Below are 20,896 nucleotides of genomic sequence, written 5' to 3' on the forward strand. Positions count from 1 at the left end.
TTTTAAAAACCGTTTCATTAAAAACAATGTTGCAATTTTTTTCATGCATTTATTAAGCTGAAGATTAGATTGACATATTGTAATATTGGGTTGAGGTAGAATTGGATTATCAAATTGAGTGTCAGATTGGTTCTTGGGGTTGGTTTTCTTTACCCTTCCTTGCCCCTGAATTGATGTCAGCCTTCCCCAACTTGGACCGAGTTGCACTCAATACTGACGAGGGTATTTTTGTTATTTAAAAGGAGGGTATTAAGGTAAATAAAATAATAAAAGGTTGTGTGGCATGATGAAATTTTGTGAGAAACAAGGGGTTTTTCTTATTCTTATGGAAATTAAGGAAGCCTCGGTTTTAGAAGAAGGCGAAAAATCCCGGGCTTTGGTTGGACATTTAGGCAGAGAGAGAGAGAGAGAGAAATAACGATTTTTTTTCTCTCTCTAGCTCGATTGTTGGGTATGCAAAAGAGAGATTAGAGAGAAGAGACGGGGGTGAGGATAGAGAGAGAGAGAGAGAAGACTCTGCGGAAGAGCTTTGACCCTCTCTCGTCCATGGCGGGTTCACACCCAGTATTCCTCCTTTCATCCTCTTCTTCTTCCTGAACTCTTCGTTCATTCCATCAAGACGCTATTTTATCTTCTGACCCACCTCGGTTTTTCTTCAGGTTTCTCTTCCTCTGAATGTTAATTGATAAATCTTGTGGGTTTTCTGAAATTCGAAATCCAAGTCCTGCTTTGTTGATTCAAGAGGTTTTAACAATTCTTGCGAAAGGAAGATCATTCCGTTGCTCGTTCTCTTTAGCATTTCCTTCCTTCAAAACCGTCCAAAGCTCAGCGAAGATTTTGGGTTCTTGTCGGTATAGCTGGATCTTCAAACCATCTGCAAGAAAAAGAGAAAAAAAAGTGAGATTTGAAGATTAGTTTCTTGAATTTTTTTCTGTTGGAATCTACGTTGTCCTGACCTGATTTGGATGTTTTGACATTGGAAAGGAAAAATCAATTTTTGCAAGTTGAATACAAGTTAGGTTTTCTTGGTTCTGGATTTTTTTCGTCTAGGAGCAGAAAGAGAAACAATTTTCGGAAGATTTTGATCGATCCGTCCCAAACTTTCAACAAGTCTGTTCAAAGATCACAAAAAAGTTGGAAATTTGAGGATTTGAAAGATGGGAAATTGTTGTACGACGACGGGATCTATTTCGGGCAAGAAAAGGGGGAAGAAAAAACAGAACCCGTTTTCCGCTGATTATGCAGGGAGTTATTCATCCGGAGGTGGGAATAAACTATCGGTCTTGAAAGATCCAACCGGTCGCGACATTGGGAGCACATACGAGCTGGGTCGCGAGCTTGGGAGGGGAGAATTTGGGATAACGTATCTTTGCACCGATAAATCTTCAGGGCAACAATTCGCCTGCAAATCGATTTCAAAAAAGAAGCTGAGAACAGCAGTGGATATCGAAGATGTGAGAAGAGAGGTAGAAATCATGAAACATTTGCCTAAGCACCCAAATATCGTGAGCTTGAAGGACACATACGAGGATGACAATGCCGTTCATCTGGTGATGGAGTTGTGTGAGGGTGGGGAGCTGTTTGATCGGATCGTCGCCAGGGGACATTACACCGAACGGGCTGCTGCTGTCGTTACTCGAACTATTGTCGAAGTTGTTCAGGTTAGATCTCAACTACCCTCTTTTAGATGAATTGGTATCAGATGCATTAGATCTCACGTTTGACTTTCAATTTCTTTCCTGGACTTCATGGGTCTTGATTTAATTATGTTCGGTTTTAATACCGAGGAGGTTCTTGTTGATTATTTTAGTTTAGGAGAATCTTGAGTTTCTAATTATTATAGAATCTTTGTTTGTTTATTGCTATTAATCTTGCTAATGATGAGTTTTATTTTGAGGAATAACTTTTTAATTTGTAGGAAATAAAATCCTTTGGTCCTCTTTACTGGTTTCATATATTCTATCCTTCCATAGAATCCATTTGGGTAATTTTCTCTTTATGCTTTCTGCTTTTAGCCTATATTGAGTAGTTTCCCGAACTGATTGTGGTCTTCCAATGATCCTTCCTACATTCTTTAGTATCGCATCACTTAGAACTACTCAAAGAGTTACCTCTTCCTGCTTTCTTCACATACCATCGCGAAAAAGTGAAACCTTAGACTTATTTTGTCTTTCTGTTACGTCTTCTGTAGTCAATTCTGGTTATCTTCAGGCTATTCACAATTCCATGTCAGAAAATTCCCACTAAGTTATGTTCTTTATTCCTTATTCTCTGGTTTTGTTTTATTTGTTCCCCTAACAACCTTTAACAAACTATCATGTTAGTTGGAACCTTCTCATTTATTTTTGCAATGCCAATTGTTTATTAGCAACTCCCAAGGCTGCTTTATTATGATTTCTTTTTCAGTCCTTCACAGAAATAATAGATGTGATACTCGAAACAGTATCTGAATCTTCATCTTGAGTCTCCAATATTCCATGTTGGGTGTTATCACCAAATATTCAATGGGCTAAAAATATAACTGAGTTGCTAGTTCTGTTCTTTGTTACCCTCTCTTAATTTTTCACCTGTTTAAGTAGTGCTCTTTACCGTCTTTATGGTTCTTCTAACTATTTTCTTGTTTTCTTAAACTTGAGACTGAATTCTGCATTCGGCTTAATGTTAAGAAAATTGTATTTGGCATGTTTGGTAAAATGGAGCTAAATTAATTGTTTTTGTCATTATTGCATCCCAGATGTGCCATAAGCATGGAGTGATGCATAGGGATCTCAAGCCTGAAAACTTTTTGTTTGGAAACAAAAAGGAAACAGCACCCCTGAAGGCAATTGATTTTGGATTGTCAGTGTTCTTTAAACCTGGTAATGCCTTTTAAATACTAATACATTTCTTATTCTGTTTTGTGTAATTTACTTGGTTGCTTTAGGTGCTACAATTTTGTTCTTGAGATTTTTTTTTTCTTTCCCTGGATTGTGGTTGAATTTTTGTCATTTTCTACAGGTGAACGGTTTACTGAGATAGTAGGAAGTCCTTATTACATGGCTCCAGAGGTGCTAAAACGGAATTATGGCCCTGAAGTAGATGTCTGGAGTGCAGGAGTGATCCTATACATCCTACTTTGTGGGGTTCCACCTTTCTGGGCAGGTGGGTTTCTCCATTTCTAAGGGGCCAGGTTGTTCTAGCTTGTATGAAGGAATACAGGTTGGAAACAACAAAGGTGTCTATCCATTCATCAGTTTGTAAATGAAGTTCATTTTGGAAATTTCCTGAGTTAGAATATACAAACTTGAAAGAAAATGAAAAATGAGCAGTTGCATCTTTTTTTTTTCATGGGGCTAAAAGCTATTCTATCTGTTCCCAAATTATTTACACAACCACACACTTATAAAGTTATGGATTTCTTTTCATTCATCACATCTTATTTTTGGATGTTATCCTTTCTGAAGATTCTTCTGGTATCTAATGCAGAAACTGAACAAGGAGTTGCACAGGCAATTATTCGCTCTGTGATAGATTTTAAGAGAGATCCTTGGCCCAAAGTTTCTGATAATGCAAAAGACCTTGTGAAAAGGATGCTTGATCCTGATCCAAAGCGGCGGATGACGGCTCAAGAGGTGCTTGGTAATGTTCAGTTCTTTTAAACTTGTACTATTTTATGCTCATGGAGTTTAATGTTTGAATGCAAAAATAGGAACTTTTTCCAGTAAGGACTAGACGGAAACATGTACAAATTAAACTTTCTTCTCTCTGAATGCAGATCATCCTTGGTTACAAAATGCAAAGAAAGCTCCAAATGTGTCTTTGGGTGAGACTGTGAAAGCAAGGCTTAAGCAATTCTCTGTAATGAACAAACTTAAGAAAAGAGCTTTGAGGGTGAGGATTCCAACTTTGGCTAGATTACTTATTGATGACTATTTGTGTATTAAATAACATTTGTGAGGCACCCTTTAATGGTTGTTGTCCAAGAATATTACAAACTTGATTGATTACTGACACTTCTTTGGCATTTTACCCACACAGGTGATGGCTGAGTTTTTGTCTGTAGAGGAAGTGGCTGGTATAAAGGAGGCATTTCAAATGATGGACACTGGTAACTGTGGCAAGATAAACCTTGATCAACTGAAAGTTGGTCTGCAAAAACTTGGCCAGCAGATCCCTGATCCTGATCTTCAGATTCTAATGGAAGCTGTAAGTAATATGTCATAGCCCCCAAAATTTTCCCTCTTATGAGCTGTCATTCTTATAAGTTTAATGTGTACAAACCAACAAGCTTCCCTTCAAATTCTATCATCACATTTGAGTATTTGTATTTTTATTGATCACTTTGCTTCCAATTGACATATTTCATGGAGCTGGTTGTTTTTCTGCAGGCTGATGTAGATAGGGATGGATATTTGGACTATGGGGAGTTTGTTGCAGTTTCAGTTCACCTACGAAAGATGGCCAATGATGAGCACTTGCGGAAAGCCTTTGATTTCTTTGATCAAAATCAGAGTGGATATATAGAGATTGAAGAGCTACGGGAAGCCTTGGCTGATGAAGAAGGTGCCAACAACGAGGAAGTCATTAATGCCATAATTAATGATGTAGACACAGACAAGGTTGGTGTTGTATCATCATCATCATCATTCTTTCCATTTGAGCCATATTCTAATTCTTGGTGTTTGAAATCATGAATTATATTTATATGCCCAGTTCTTAGTTCTTATTATCCATAATATGCAGAAATACAAATTCATACCTGTTGCATTGTCTTGCAGGATGGGCGTATTAGTTACGAGGAGTTTACTGCTATGATGAAGGCAGGTACAGATTGGAGGAAAGCATCAAGGCAATATTCACGAGAACGGTTCAATAGTTTGAGTTTGAAGTTGATGAAGGATGGGTCTTTACAACTGAGAGTAGATGAGACAGGAAAACAAAAGTAATTGTGAAAATTTTCTAGGAAAGAAATTTCTTTCTTTTTGGTGAGTCTACAAAATTCTTTCTTTTTTTTTCTTTTTCTATTTTTTGTTCATTTCTTTGATTGTGATTTTTCTCCTATTTCTTTTTTCATCTAGAGGATGAGTAGGATTGGGGGATTGGTGTGTTTGTGTGTGGCTACACATAGCAAATAGCTCTTTGTTTCTAAGAGAATTGCAGAGCTGCTGGAGAAAAGAGAGTAAAAGGCCCAATGTTTGTTATGGTGGTTGTAAATATATCAATTTGGCTGATAGACTCCCCTTTAATGAAGAATCATTGTGTGTGGGTGCTGCTTATAGCTGCAGCCCATGTGTACTGTTGGCCAAAGAAACAGCACATGGAATTGTTTGGTTAGTCGCTTTACTTGAAGTTCTATTACTTTTCTTTTGGCGTGTTTTGAGTTTTATGTGGTCTCAACTTGGACTTTGGTTTGTTGGCTTCAGGATCAGTTAAGCTTCTTCTTAAAGTTTAGCTGTAGACTTGTCCTGGTCGTCCTTCCTCTGTTCATGTTCAACCTTTTCGGCTCTTCCATTGAAGATTCATCTATGTATTTGTACATACTGTTTTTTATTTTTCATTTTAACCAATCCAAACCAAATGCTTAATGCTTAGAAGTTAGAATATGGCGAAGAGAAGGAAAAAGGGTAAAGTAGGATGTGTGACTTGTCCGGGGACGTAACGTAATGGGGGGGGGGAGGGATTGAACCTCAGCTTTGCAACTCTAAATGGGATCCAGTTAGTTAATTTCTGTTACAACGGTCACAAATGGCAAGTAATACTTTCGGTTTCAAGTTTCAATGGTCGCAATTTAAGCTGGATTCAGTATGTTTGGACGAGCTCTGTACATTAGGAACATCTCAAGTGGGTACTGTATTGGATAGGATTCTTGTGACAGGAGATCCGGAGTCCGTTTGGACTCGGAGAGATGTTCCCCTTTCGAGTTCCTCCATTTTATGTTCCTCTCATTAAGAAAGTTTGGCGTGATGTATTCAATTGATCATACCAGCGCTAGTGCACCCCGTTTCACATCAGAATTTAGCTTAGCCTTGATCCATTACTGATCTATCAAAGAATAAAAAAAAAGAAAGAATTTAGCTTAATCCTGCCTACTTCACAGGCCACTATATAAATTTGTTTATTTAACATAATAAACACTGAATTGAAACCAAAGTGAGTACAAACTGTCAAATGAATCAGAGGGATGTCATCAAACGAAAACAGAGGTTAAGATTTGTGGCATTAATTTCGAGTTGGCATCTACCCCAACTGTATGGTGGAGCTAAGATTTATGGGGGTGGACTGAACAGTAAAAATCCCTTTTTTGAATCTCCTATAATGAAGGAATAAGCCTGGAGTTGACTTGCTAGTTTATTAGGTTCCAAGCCAGCCCTCATTTCAGCTATTTGTTATTGAGGCGATGCCATCTGGACCCATGTGAGTCTTAATCAAATGCCCCTTGTGATCCTTAGATATCCATCGAAATGCACGATTTCATCTTTTTCTTAAGCCATCAAAGTTTATTTTAAGGGTTTTTACTGTTCGATCCAACTCCACAAATCTTAGTTTTACCGTATAATTGGGGTAGGTGCCAGATCGAAATTGATGTCAATATACGGACAGGTATTGGTGTTTAGGTGAAGGTGTTTAAAATTTTGAATTGTTATAGGCCTGGGGTAGAATTCAGAATTCCGAGGTGGAGTACAGTCTATTTATCCCTTCAAAAAACAACTTTTAAAGCTCTTCAAGATCAAGGCAATACCACGTGGAGAAGATTGCAAGCAAATTGATCGAGAGTATCATCGTCAGGTTTCATATGCCCATATTCTGTGAGGAAGACAGATCGAAGGTCATTCCACCAGCTTTTGAGATTGAAGACTATTCCATGGGAGTTCTGATTTTTTGGATTGTTCTTTTACTGGTCTGTGTTAGCCTTGGTGTTTCTTTCTTCTTACCAAAAATAAAAAAAAAAAGAAAAAAAGAAAAACAATTTGCATTCCGAACAGTTCAGTTTTGCAGGTATTTGGTGAACACATTTCTTCATTGATAATCACAGTAAATTTGTTCTTCTGATATATTTGCGTTTTAAATTCAAAACTGGTTTGGTTGATGTAGAAAGCTAGATTCCACTCTTGAAATTCTTGTTCGTATTGGTAACAAGTAACAACCAAATACATTTGAATTTAAAACTTATAAATAAATAAAACCTGCCTCACCCCAACTTTAGTGGTTTAGAATGATTCGGACGTGAGTTTGTGGGTCAGTTTTAATTCGCAAACTTACTTTTTTTTTTTTTTCATGAAAGAAGATTAGAAGAGTAGAAGAAAAGTGAAAAGGCAAATGGGGAGAAATAATTACGGAGACAATTCATTCATGGAGATAAGAACATCTTATCCAAAAAGGAAAAGGTGTATTAAAGTTTTTAGAGACGTTACTGGTGAAAAGTGACTCTCGACCCTCACGAGTGGGACACGTACTGGTAAACGTGTCCGGCAAACAAAAAATGGAGAAATGTCACAGATGACAGGCAAGAGAAGAGACTAAGAACGATACATTTTTCCCAGAAAAAATGGCTTTTAAGGTTTTTTGTCGGAAGAGGTAAGCGGAGAAATCTATTACTTATTGTCTTATTCACAAAAAAGATTTACGGACGGTGAACCCAGAAACCATGAGCTTCCTCTGAACAACTCAAGAATGGATGCAGAAATGGTTGTAATGGCCTGGCTCGTTGTCTCACTCGTTCCTTTTTAACTTGTTAACTTGGTTTAAAACATGAATATATGCATTGTTCTGTCGATCAGCAGAACAGAGGCGGCCTAGCTCATTTAGATGGCGAAAGAGTAGAATCCTCACGAATACGCAGTGGACGAAAGGAGTCAACAAATTTCTTGCCTTTGGGGAAATCATCTTTCATCTTCGGTAGGGGTGCTAATGAGTAGGGTGGGCCCGGTTTGGATACTTGGGTTCGGCCTGGTTTGGATTGGTCAATCAGGTCTGGCAAAATTGCATAAGCCAACAAATTTGCATATGCGTGCATGCGTCTATGTATCTGATTGACTACTTGTGTATGTGTGTGTATAATTGGGCAAAGGTTGGACTGGGCTTCGGGATTTCGGTCCCAGACCCATCCAGAAAGGTGAGAAATGTTGGGCCAAGCCTTTGCAAAATTTTGGGCTGGGACTGGGCCAGGGTTGGGCGAAGGATAGACTCAGACAGAGTTGATTATTTAGTAGGAGGTTCTAGCCTCTGGATATATAATTTTGTCATGATTAATAATCGGTCTGGGATTAGGGGTGCAAATGGATGGGATCATGATTCGATTTGGATCACCCCTATCCGATCCAATATATTATTTATATTGTATTTTTATAAATTTATTATATTATTTATTTTTTTTATAAAAAAACATATATATGATGAAAATAATTAAAAAGTACTTGTATTTTTATTTTTTCTTTATTTAAATTAATATATTTTATTTTTAATAATTTATTAATTTTTAAAGAAAACAAGTTGGATCAAATTAGATCTAAAGATCCAATAGGATTTGAATTCAGATCGAGTCCTATCAAATCCAATCGAATTTTCGGATTGGATCAGATCTGACATGAACAGTGTTGGATCATATTCGAATCCGATCCGATCCATTTGCATCCCTATTTGTGACTGTGATACCTTGTCCCAACCCAACCCTATATCTTTGATAACTCAGTGAAACTAATCAACCAAATTATGTCCTCATTTTTGCGTTTGATGGTAGTGTAAACCTGAACCAATACAAATTTCACACCCGGTTCAATTTTGCATCTCTTTCTTTTTTGTAACTACGACTTAGTATGGAAGGGGCACAAATACAAATATGCAGAGTGCAAAACTTTAGGCTCAGTTTGGAAGCAGTACAAATGCAAATATGTACAGCATGAATACATATAAAATAATACAAAATATAAGGTTTTGCACTCTACATTTTTGCATTTGTACTCCTTCCAAACTCAGCCTTATATTTTGTATTATTTTTTATGTATTTGCACTGTACATACAAAAACGCAGAGTGCAAAACATTGTATTTTGTATGTATTTGCAACGTATATATATTTGTATTTGTACTCTTTCTAAACTGAGCCATAGTTTGGAAAGAGTACAATAAATGCATACAAAATAATACAGAATACAAGGTTTTGCACTCTATATATTTGTATTGGTACTCCTTCCAAGGTTTTAGGGCCACACCATCATCCTTCCTTATCCTACCTCACTCTCAAACAAATAACCCTCCTACTTCCGTTCTCTTGCATATATGGTGGGACCATACCATTTTATTTCTTATTTTGCTTTCACAAACAAACAATGCAGGGTCAAATCTGAAGCAAAAGTAACAAAGTTTGTACTGCAACTAAACACAATCTTAATAAAAGTATTAACTTTTTGTATAAAAAAAGTATTAACTTTACCTTTCAAAATATATGTTCTGAAATTGCCAAAATTATTCTTATTTATAATTTATTAAATACATTTTTTTATCTCAAAAATTTGATTATCATGATAGAAAGTTTTGTTCCTTAGAGGGTATTCTCTTGCCCATTTGACTTCGTTATGACTACATGCAAAATGTCATATGATTTGTCTCAAAATTTGATTTGGGCACATCACACCATGGTTGATCTAATTTGATATGGACACACCATCATGGGCAATTTAATTTGACATGCCCATACCACACTTTGTATCTGGTAATGCATGGGGTAGTGATGGAAATATCAAGAAGACTATTATTATTTGGCATAAAGCTATAAATAGATTCAAAATTTTATAGTATAAGTAGACCCAAATTTGATTCATTTATATTCAAATTAGGATCTCATCTAATGGAATTTGGTTCTAAATAAGTTAAACAGAAAATGACTAAAATATTATATATTAATAAAATAAACTAATAAAAAGAGGGCATATCATAATAAAAGTGATATAATGTTTTGCGAGTTTGATTAGTGTTAGGCCATGTTTGGGAGTGCTTAAAAATAAGCATCTATTCAAAATAAGTGCTTATTTGGGCCTGAACCACACCATTAAGCCCTCATTGGTGTTTGGGTAATAAGCGCAAAATAAGTGCTTATTTTAAAAATAAGGACTTGTTTTTTAAGTTCAAATTTCAGATTTTTTTCAAGCATTTATTCAATTTTTTTCAAAATTATCCTTAGTTGAATTTTATACATTTATAAAAGTACTTCCACTGAAGTGCTTTTATAAAAATACTTTCGTAAAAATGTTTTCATAAAAAATACTTTTATAAAAGTGCTTTCATAAAAATTGAAAGAAAATGAAAAAAAAATAGTCACAATTACTTATTGGAGGAAAAAGCTACCAAACGCCCAAGATGAAATAAGTACTTATTTTTTATAGTAAGCACTTAAAAAATTAGGTGCCAAATATAAATAAGTATTTATTAGAATAAATACTTGTTTTTAAGCACTTATTGTTAAATATGGAATGAACCTTTTGGTAAGAAAGCGTCAGCAATGGACAACCCACCAAACATTTTGTCACAACAAGCTCCATATGTTATTAACCAAATACAAGACCATGCTTCGTTGGCCACCTCAGTTTCAATCAATCAATCAATCAATATATATATATATATATATATATATATATATATAGGGAGACCAGATCTGCTCCTCATACTTGACGCCTCACATGCATTGGGAACATCTTCCATACTTATTAGTTATAATTCACGGAAGATGTTTCCAATACATGGTGGATGTGCCTGTGAGACATCCATTTGTGAGAAGCAGATCCCATCACATATATAGGCAGCTCCAGTAGCCAAAGGTCTTATCTAGTTTTCTACTTTCTAGCTCCTAGCTGCTTTACTACTTGTGTTTGTCTTTGAGTTCGAGGAGATATGAATCCTCAGCATGGTTATAAGCTTTAGCTACCCACCACAAATATCTCTGTCAAACATTATTATTCAAATTAAATTGATTCATTCGGTCTATGCATGACATAGTGGCATAATATGGCTGCAGCAAATCTGTTGAAAAAGCTTATCGCCAAACAAGATACATGAGGGAAAGGAGGTGGCCAGCCACAGCCCATAGGGCAAGATGCTTCTTAAATAGATTAATTCTTTAATCCTTAGATTGAGTTGAGGGAGAACTTTTTAGACGTCAGATTGGGATTTACTGTAACACCCATACCCCACCTTACCTTGTCACATGACCCATCCTAGCTACTTCTTATACAAATTAATCCACTAATCAGAAAGTTGCACCTAGCATAGCCATATGGATGAGCCCTTAAACATCAATTCTTTGTATAATCACCCTTCAGGCTTCGATCACCTCTTAAATTCACTTCATTAATAAACTAATAAGAATTTCCCAAGGTATTTATCAAAGAAGGGAAGACAATAATCTCACAAACACAGCTTAAAACAGTGTGTGTGTATTTTGTCTGAATGTTTCTGCTTCTAATGTGCGACTCCAAACTATTTGTCAAGCCACAACATCATGTTACAGGCGATTTGTTCTCTACCTACCACTTGACTGGTACAAGAAGTCCAGCCCATGAGAACGACACCAGCACTGAACCTAAGCTGATGGGCTGAATTGAATGACCTGAGATGTAGAGGACAATTTTGACTTGGGAATAACATAATTCTATACTTCATGGGAACTCCCGACCCCCTGTTGATTTGGGCCAATCATGATAAGCCACATCAGCTACATATGCATGGGTCCCACGTTTCAGACGTACATTGTGTATGGTGATGACCTGGGATCACCTCACTATTAGGAAAAGGAAAAAAAAAACTAATGAACCTGGATATAGATGTTTGGAGTTTCAAGTTGGACCCGGCTGTCCTCCAGCTTAAAGCAAACAAATCATTCAAAGATACTCTTGAGGATGGTAACAATTTTTAAGTCTCTATGATATTTGTTTTTTCAATAATTTATTTAATTATTATGATTCGTGATGCCGTATGCTAATTTTTAGTTAAAAAGCCTGATTTTATTTTCCTTTTTTTATCTTATATGAGGCTGTGCATTGTCCACCAAACTTTTTTCAACGATAAAAAATGAGAATATCTCGATTTTACTTTCCATCTTTACCCTCAATAATTTTTGTTTTCCAATATTTTTGTTTTTTTATCATTCAAGTAAGTATTTGATCTTATCATAACGGTAGTGACTTTGTTGTTATCTACTATTTTCATTTAACTCATTGCAACCATCCATAAATTCTCATCAATTACACACATGAAACATAAGGACTACTAAATGGTGATTGGATATCTCATAACCAATAATTTATCGTTATTTATGTTTTCACTGAAATCATATATCAATCAATTATTCTATAAATTCACCCTGATATTTAGAATAAAAATTAAAAATTCATGAATCTCACTTAGGATTAACATAGTGCACGTGAAATCATCTAAACACCAAAACTTGAAAAGAATACAAAAGACACCTCTTATTGATTTAATGTTAATTTTAGTTAGATAATAAGAATCCTATTATGGGCTTAATATTAATTTAGTACTAAAAGAAATGAGAATGTTGCAATTGGTTTGGTCAAAACACCCTGATTTTATTTTCTAACTTTACTCTCAACTTTCTATTTTCTTCCCATTGTATATATTGCAATTGCAAAATAATTATGAAAAACATAAAATGAAGAAAATAATATAAATTACAAAAAGCAAAGAAATACATAGAAAATTTACAAAAAAAAAAAATATAGAATTCATAGAAATTTCTATACCATACTAAGAATTTGAGAATGTCGCAATTGGTTTGGTCAAAACGCCCTAATTTTACTTTCCAACTTTACCCTCCACTTTCTATTTTTTCCCATTGTATATATGTCATTGCAAAATAATTATGAAAAATCACATAAAATGAAGAAATAATATAAATTACAAAAAACAAAGAAATACATAGAAAATTTACAAAAAATATAGAAAATCATAAAAGTTAAAGAAAATAACATAAATTACAAATCTACACCATACCAAAAAATGAGAATGTTACAATTGGTTTGGTCAAAAAACCCTGATTTTACTATCCAACTTTACTCTCAACTTTCTATTTTTTCCGATTGTATATATTATCATTGCAAAATATTTATGAAAAAACACAAAAAATGAAGAAAGTAATATAAATTATAAAAAACAAAGAAACATACAGAAAATTTAAATATATATATATATAATCATAAAAATTGAAGAAAAAACATAAATTACAAAAAACAAAGAAAAACTATGGATTACAAAAAATGAACAAAAATTATGGAATAAAATAAGAATTTATATCTACTACCATATATAAAAAAATGAGAATGATTCATTTAGTGTGGTCAAAAGACCCTAATTTTTCATACCAATTCTACCGCTTAGTTTTTTGTTTTTTCCAACATATCCCAATTCTATATGAGGGTGCATGATAGTAGTTGGAAAAAAATAACCATTGTCTTTTCTAAAAAGCCATTGGGAGGGCACCTAACCCATCAACCCGTTAATGACCCATTTTGGGTTCAACCCAACCCAACCTGCCCAACCCATTAATTTTTTTCATAATATATAAGTTCTAGAAAAATATAACTATAAAAATACATAATATACAAATAAAGATAGAAAATGTAGAAAATAACATAAATTGAAGAAAAAATAAAAAATGCAAAATAATTATGAAAAACATAGAAAATGAAGAAAATAATATAAATTACAAAAACAAAGAAATACACAAAAAAATGTAGAAAATCATAAAAATTGATGAAAAATAATAGAAATTACAATAAACAAAGAAAACCATAAGTTACATAAAAAAATAGAAATTATAGAATAAAACAAAAAATTATAGAAAATATAAAAAAATGAAAAATTATAACAAAAATACAGAAATTTCATTCCATGGGCCCTAGACATGTTTGTTAGTTGGACCCACGTCTTATAAGGGTATTTGGCCACTGGGACTATATGTTATCATGTGTGTGGTTGTTAAGTAGGGCCTACAACTCATGTCCTCAATCGTTTGCAACACTGTGATACATTATGAATCGTTCGATTGTTTTATTTTTGGAGAAATGTGCGGAGGTGATCAACGTGCCTAATAGTGGTTGGTAGATAAATTTTGCTTCAAACTAATTTCTTTATCTCCTTTTAGTTAAAAAGTAAGAAGAAAATGTTTTTAGGCTTACATGTAAATTATTTAATAGTTATCTTAGATAATGACTTCTGCTATTCAATAGTTAATTGAGTAAATTAACATAATAGCTTAGTTTACTTCTAACCATCAATAGTAATTATTTTCATAGGTTTTAAGTTATTACGAAACATGAGATTGGTTAAGAGTGGCATCTCCAATTCTCCATAAGTTTTGTGTTTCATTGGGATGAACTATATCTATATATAATGTTGTTGAATGTAAATTTATCATTGATTTGGTGCATTAATGTTTCAATCTAATGCATTTGCAACCAACATTTTATAATTATAAAATTCAGATCTTGGCATTTTATAATTATAATCGGTTGACCGGTTTGGTTAACCATCAGTTCAATTTGTCAGTTTTTTATTATTTACAATATATATTATAAAAATATATAATAAACTATTAGAAATATATATATATATAATATTATATTATAAATAATAAATAATATATTATATTATATATATATATTTATATATAAATATATGTATACCGGTTGGTCAGTTAACCGCTGGTTTTCTATTTTGGTTAACTAAAACTAAATCGATACCTTTGGTTTTTTTTTTTTAAATACCAAACCAAAATGGGCCGACTAGTTTGGTTAACTAAACTCTCAGTTTGGTTTCGGTCAGTTTTTTGGCCAGTTCGATTTTTCTTGCTCACCCCTACAGAAAACTGGTGTATTTATTTTGCATAATTTGGAAGGAGTGCAAATACAAATATGTATAATGCAAATACATCTATTTATATAAATATAACAAAATAGTTCACGTCACCATGCCTCTCCTTGCTCCAAACCCCCTTCCTAATTTTCTTTTTTTCTTGAATTATTTATTTTTAATTCCACATAATTACCCATTAAACCAATAAGGAAATACCATAGGCTTAACTATTTCTAAAATCCATAAAGAAAGAGGGATTTTGCTTTTCTAATGCTTAGCCAAGTGGCACCACTTTTCCCCATTTTCTCCTAAATTCTCTCTATTTCCTATTTATCTCCTAACTTATCTAACTCCTATTTATCTCTTAAACTATCTCTAATTCCTATTTATTCTCTCCCCCACTTTTTATCTACATCTATCTAAAGAAAGTTTCAATTAATTTCAGAACTATTTAAATATTATAAAGAAATTATATACTAACTTTAAAATATTTATTCAAAACAAAAAATTAATTATAATAGATTTAATAATATTCAAATTATTAGTAATTCTATATTTTTACAAAATTCATCATGAAACAATGTAGTGACAATATAAATTATAATTTTATGAATTATTCAATTTAAATGTTATTCAAATAATAAAATTTTAACATTAAAAATAAAACATTATATAAATATTTTAATAACTAAATATCGTTAATAAAAAAACATTAAAATAGCTAAATAATTATATAACAAAATATTTAATATTATGTAATAACATTAAAATAAATAAAAACTTTAAATATTTTACATACTATATAAATAACAAAATATAACATGATTAAATTTTAAACAGCTAAAATAACAATATTATGTAATAACAATATTTTACATACTATATAAATGTTTCAAGTGGGCTTTTGATAAAAAAAGCATATGCTTTAGAATAAACCCATTAATTTACTACTGATGTGGAATCTCATCATTGGTTCCACAGCCCAATGAACAGTAAAGTGTTCAGGTAATATGAATTCTTTGTTTTTCTTTTCTCCTGTTCTTTTTCTGATGTTGTTGTGTTAATTGGTGTTATAACGAATCTTTGGTTTACTAAAAAAAGGGAAAATTCCTGATAGGTACTTGTACTTTAGGTCGAGAGCCAATTTAGTACCCGAACTTTAAAACATGACAATCTAGTACCCAAACTTTCATTTTGCGAGAATTTAGTATCAGGCGTTAACTCACCCTTAGTTAGAAGAATCACGTAATACCAGGTGCGGGTTAAAAATTTTCAAAATACCAAAACTAACCTTTATCAAAATATACAAACCATTTTACCTATACTGAAACACGCTCATCATCTCACTATTCAAGTGTTGTATCAATGGCGGTGGTGTCGACATTCCTCTCCTTTTCCTCTTCCTCGAACCCAACTTCTCGTTCTCTTCCTCTTCCTCACATCCACCCCCTCCTACTCCTCCATGCTCACTACTATGGCCCCTTCCACCATTTTCCATAGATTCGTCATCGTCGTCTTCGCTGTCGAAATCCTCCTCCTCTTCATGGCCGCTTCAGTCCTCATCTTTAACCCCTCGGTCTCCCCCCTTCTTAAGCCTTTCGGGTTGCTAATAACAAAAGGACCCTCGGACAAATGGAAGCAATTTGTTGTTGCTGATGATTTGCCAATTCCGCTGCCACCTCCGACGGATGGTGGCCACCGCCAGCTCCACCTCCCAGACCACCACTGCCACAGCTGTTGTGGTAGGTGCACATCTCCCTGAAGAAGAGATGCTTAGAATTGAGAAGCTTCTAGACATCCTCTTTCTCCCGTCTGCTCCACCATCTTCCCCCGCGAGTCCTTGCTCCTTCTTGTCGCTCAATATTAGTTGTTGCGGCTTCGCTTTGGTGGCATAAGGAGGGTATCCATGCTGCTTCATAGACTGAGACTACGAATGATGATTGGCATCTTGACCTGCAAATGACACCATTTGGGGGTGCTGCTATTGCTGGTGGCATTGGTGAGGATGGTGCTGTTGCTGCGCTTGGTGCAAAGGCATCTCCAGCCCAACCATCCTAGGAGACAAATCGGAGATCATTCATCCCGCCATACTATTAACCTCCATCAAAGATCAAACCACTACTACAGAGATAAAACAAAGGAGCTGAAATATCCAACGACAAAAAGCTCTCTCCTTTTTGTTTCTATTTCTTCGTTTCAAAGGATAATCTGAAAAAATAAAACAGAACCCAATAACCAAATCTACCTAAAAGACCCGGCAATGGAGGATTAAGAATTTGGGGTATTGAGAACTCAATTACTTTCTTTTTAGGTGTTTCCTTTCTCTTAATATGATCGGAGGAGCCTTAGTTTGATTGTTCTGCAAAATGTTCTCGGAGTCGATTGTCTTTATTTGTTCGATTATCTTCTTTTCTTCTTACTTCGACGATTGCCGATTCTGATGTGTTTACTCTCTCTCTCTCTCTCTCGATGGCTCTATGATTGTTTAATGTTGCCCCTATGGTGCAAATTTTCTATCGGTGTCTTTTTTCTCCTCTGTTTTTTGATGTCCTTCTTCCTTCTAGTTTCCTGATTAGGTGATTCAATTTGATCAATCTGATTGACCTTTTAAATAATGGGAAAAGTATGAATTTTTATTTCAGTTTCCATATATTCCTTCTACATTTGCTTTTTCGCATTGGTGTGGTGGTTCTGTGTTGAGGTTTTAATCGTTGGACCATATAAAAGTTCTATTCAGATTAGCAATCCTTGTTTACGAGGTTATTCTCCAACTCCTTATTGCAACTTGAGTCGTGCAGGATTTGAATTCTATTGAAACGTTTCTTCCTAGCCTTGAAGCTAGGAATTAAATTCAATGGAAAGTCAGGGGCAGAAGTGAGTAGAGCTGGTAGATCAATTACCCGCAGATAAGCGAGCTTGTAGCTCGTTGGACTTCAAGCCCGGTTCTTCGAGTTCATTTGTTCAAACCCGGATGGCTTCTACCAACTCTGCCTCTAAAGCACCTGACTACAAGATGGAGACTTCATCCTCTGCTTGTCGATCCGAAGGAGAAGCCGAGAAGGATTCTGCTTTTGGGTCTTGTGATTCCGATGGATTGGATGACCCAGAACAAAGACACAGGAGCTTTCGTGAATATCATCCTTGGATATCGTTCAGTGACCAAGCCAAATTCAAAATGAAAGTTCCAAACTGCAAGTCGGAGATCGTCCATGAATATCATCCGCAGTAATCGGATGTGCTCATACATGTACGGAGCACATAAATGTACAAAGCACATATAGTGAGAGATCGCCCAGACCACCACTGCCACAAGTCGAGCACATACATGTATGGGAAGTAACTGGTTCACTTGAAATAGCGGGTATTTAGATCTCTTTGTCTTTTAAATTGTTGTAAAATGAAAGTTTGGATATTAGATTTTTTTATTTTAAAATTCAGGTACTAAATTAGTGCTCGACCTAAAGTATAGGATACCCATCTGAAATTTTCCCTAAAAAAAATACAAAAAACACAGACCATTCAAAAAAAATATTTCAGATTTTAGAACATCCCCTTAACCACAACGGTTGGATTAGAACATCAACAATGCATCGTAAATAATAGGGTAAATTACAAAGACCCTCCGTACTATGGGGTCTGTGACAAAGACCCCCTCTACTTTGTTTTGCGATAAAGATCCCCCTGTACTGTTTTAAATCCAATGGGTTTGATTGGTCAATTACATGAGAAATTGCATCTACACGATTTAAAAATCAGTTTTTCTTTTACAAAAACCCAGTTTTGAACTTGTCCCACATTGAAAAATTATAAGTTTTGCTTTCAGTATTTCAATAGGAGCTGATTTACACTCCTTAGAATTAGTAGAGGAGAGTATGGGGATTTGATACCGCGTAATGCGCGCACACGCCACTTTGCTCGCATTTCGCGCACACCCGCGTGGCTTGCGATGGGCGGCTCTGGTTTTGGTGTGTTGATGATCGTTGATCACCGTTGATGAGATCAACGGTCACGATTCGATCGGGTGTGATCAAGAGGCACAATTCAAAGTTAATAGTCACCAACAGTCACAATGTTTGAAATTATGACTGTTCAAGGTGCCTTTTCTAAACCAGTACCTACCTTTTCCTCATACCTTTTCACAAATTATTTAAGGAGCATAAATCAGACTACAAAACACACAATTTCGAAATTCACTCTCTCTCTCTCTCTGTCCGGTCTGCTACAGTCTCACAGAAGGTTTCTTTGGAGACTCTTCAACTTTACTGGTTGCAGATTCTCGCCCAAGACTCTGTTGTATCCTCGGAACAAATTTGCGTATAACCCAATAGAAAACTCAGTAAAACTGAGTGGGGACAGATAACGTTCTAAAGACGGTGTCTTCAGATGCACCTCAGAGCTTCTCCTCTAAAGTTACAGTGACCCCGTTCTCCCCAACATGTACTATGACCGTGAGACAAACATCTCCTTCTTAGCCTTCGATCCAAAAAGGCCATTGTAATATTTTTTAATCCCTATACTATCCTTCGACGATGAGAAAAATACTGTTCATCTTCCCCAACCTCACACACACTCTCTCTCTCCTCTCTCTCTACCCTAAGCGAATGTTAACTTCCGACTGTCCTTTATGGCTATCAGAACCGAGACCCTTGCATAATTCCATGAACGGTACGAGCATTCCTCCTCGCCTCGAAGATGAAACAAGAGGAGAGTGCTTATTGGCTACCATCAGCCACCATTGGTTTATGGTTTAAAGTAAATTTCGATGCTTAATTTGTTTAGAGAGAACGACGGCAAGGCAAGATTAGATTGGAATTGGATCATGTTATAAGAACCTAGCCGGGAGTGTTGTTACTCAGAGGGGCCAATGCTCGCTCTGTTCTTCAGAGAAATTGGGTCAGGCGTTAGCTATCAGGATTACGGAAGCTTACTGCAAGGCAAGATTAGACTGGAATTGGATCATGTTATAAGAACCCAGCCGGGAGTGTTGTTACTCAAGAGGGGCCAACGCTCGCTTTGTTCTTCAGAGAAATTGGGTCAGGCTTTAGCTATCAGGACTACGGAAACTTACTACAAGGCAAGATCAGACTGGAATTGGATTATGTTATAAGAACCCAGCCGGGAGTGTTGTTACTTAGAGGGGCCAACGCTCGCTCTGTTCTTCGGAGAAAATGGGTCAGGTGTTAGCTATCAGGATTACGGAAGCTTACTAATGGAATCCAATTGCTAGGACCAGGTGCTGATCTTCATATTCCATGTTCAGAATGCTTGAACTGCTCAATCCGCTTCCCATCTTTCCCCTTCCCGTAGAATATTACCCAGTTGTCTAGTAGACGAATACAATATTTTTCGCTTTTTAATGGGTCTGGGTTGGGGTAGACCCGCTGCCCAGCTGATAAGTTAATAAGAACCAGTCCCAAACAAGATTGTCTCTGCAATCTTCACTGAATTTGTAGTTTCTGATTTGGGTTCCCGCTAACTCACCGTTTCTTGTAGGCTATGATGATGCTACCTCTCACTCTCCGAGGTTAGAGCGTCTCTGTAGGCAGAAGAGCGGCTTGGGTTTGGAGGGGATGAGAAGAGAATCCCTTCTCATGGCGTTAATGAGAGTTGGAAGAGAGAAAGAATGAGAGAGGACGGTGAGGGAGGGGAAAAGAAGAGAAGAAAGGGAAAATAATAAATTAAATAAATTTTAAAAGAAAAAGGACAAAAAAAAAAAAGAAAAGTTTAGTGATGTATTTTGATAATTTAACGTATTCTGTCATCTATCTTAACGGTTAACGAGATTTTTTATCTCACGGTTATAGCACAAGGTCTTTCTCGCAAAACAAAGTACAGGAAGTGGACCCTATAATACAGAGGGACTTTATAATTTACCCTAAATAATAACACGTACGTAAATAACTAGTATTTCCCAAACTGACACGAAATATCTACGGTTTTCATACAATGGGCCCACACTTCATACTTGCTGTCAGTCCCACAGTCGAAGGGTCTAATCTTTATCTACCACATCAATCATTTAATTACCGGTAATAATTAGACGGAACCCAATAGGCC

At 35.4% G+C, this 20,896-nt stretch overlaps 1 protein-coding gene across 2 annotated transcripts; it reads left to right on the forward strand.

The window, feature by feature from the left end:
- The first annotated feature begins 361 nt into the window (after window positions 1-361).
- LOC104597402 (calcium-dependent protein kinase 8-like) lies at window positions 362-5,363 on the forward strand. 2 transcript variants are annotated; one of them, XM_010258901.3, is made up of 9 exons: window positions 362-1,661; window positions 2,735-2,858; window positions 2,998-3,141; window positions 3,466-3,618; window positions 3,755-3,870; window positions 4,018-4,185; window positions 4,368-4,598; window positions 4,758-4,964; window positions 5,058-5,363. In XM_010258901.3, the coding sequence occupies exons 1-8, from the start codon at window positions 1,158-1,160 to the stop codon at window positions 4,923-4,925; spliced, it is 1,608 nt and encodes a 535-aa protein (XP_010257203.1). In that variant the 5' UTR covers window positions 362-1,157; the 3' UTR covers window positions 4,926-4,964; window positions 5,058-5,363. The 2 variants fall into 2 exon arrangements, with proteins under 2 accessions (XP_010257203.1, XP_088747298.1); XM_088891172.1 differs by having other exon boundaries at window positions 383-564; window positions 660-1,661; window positions 4,758-5,363.
- Window positions 5,364-20,896: the final 15,533 nt, after the last annotated feature.

This window comes from Nelumbo nucifera, chromosome 7 (assembly GCF_055504915.1).
Source record: "Nelumbo nucifera cultivar China Antique chromosome 7, China Antique-T2T, whole genome shotgun sequence".
Lineage (NCBI taxonomy): Eukaryota > Viridiplantae > Streptophyta > Magnoliopsida > Proteales > Nelumbonaceae > Nelumbo > Nelumbo nucifera.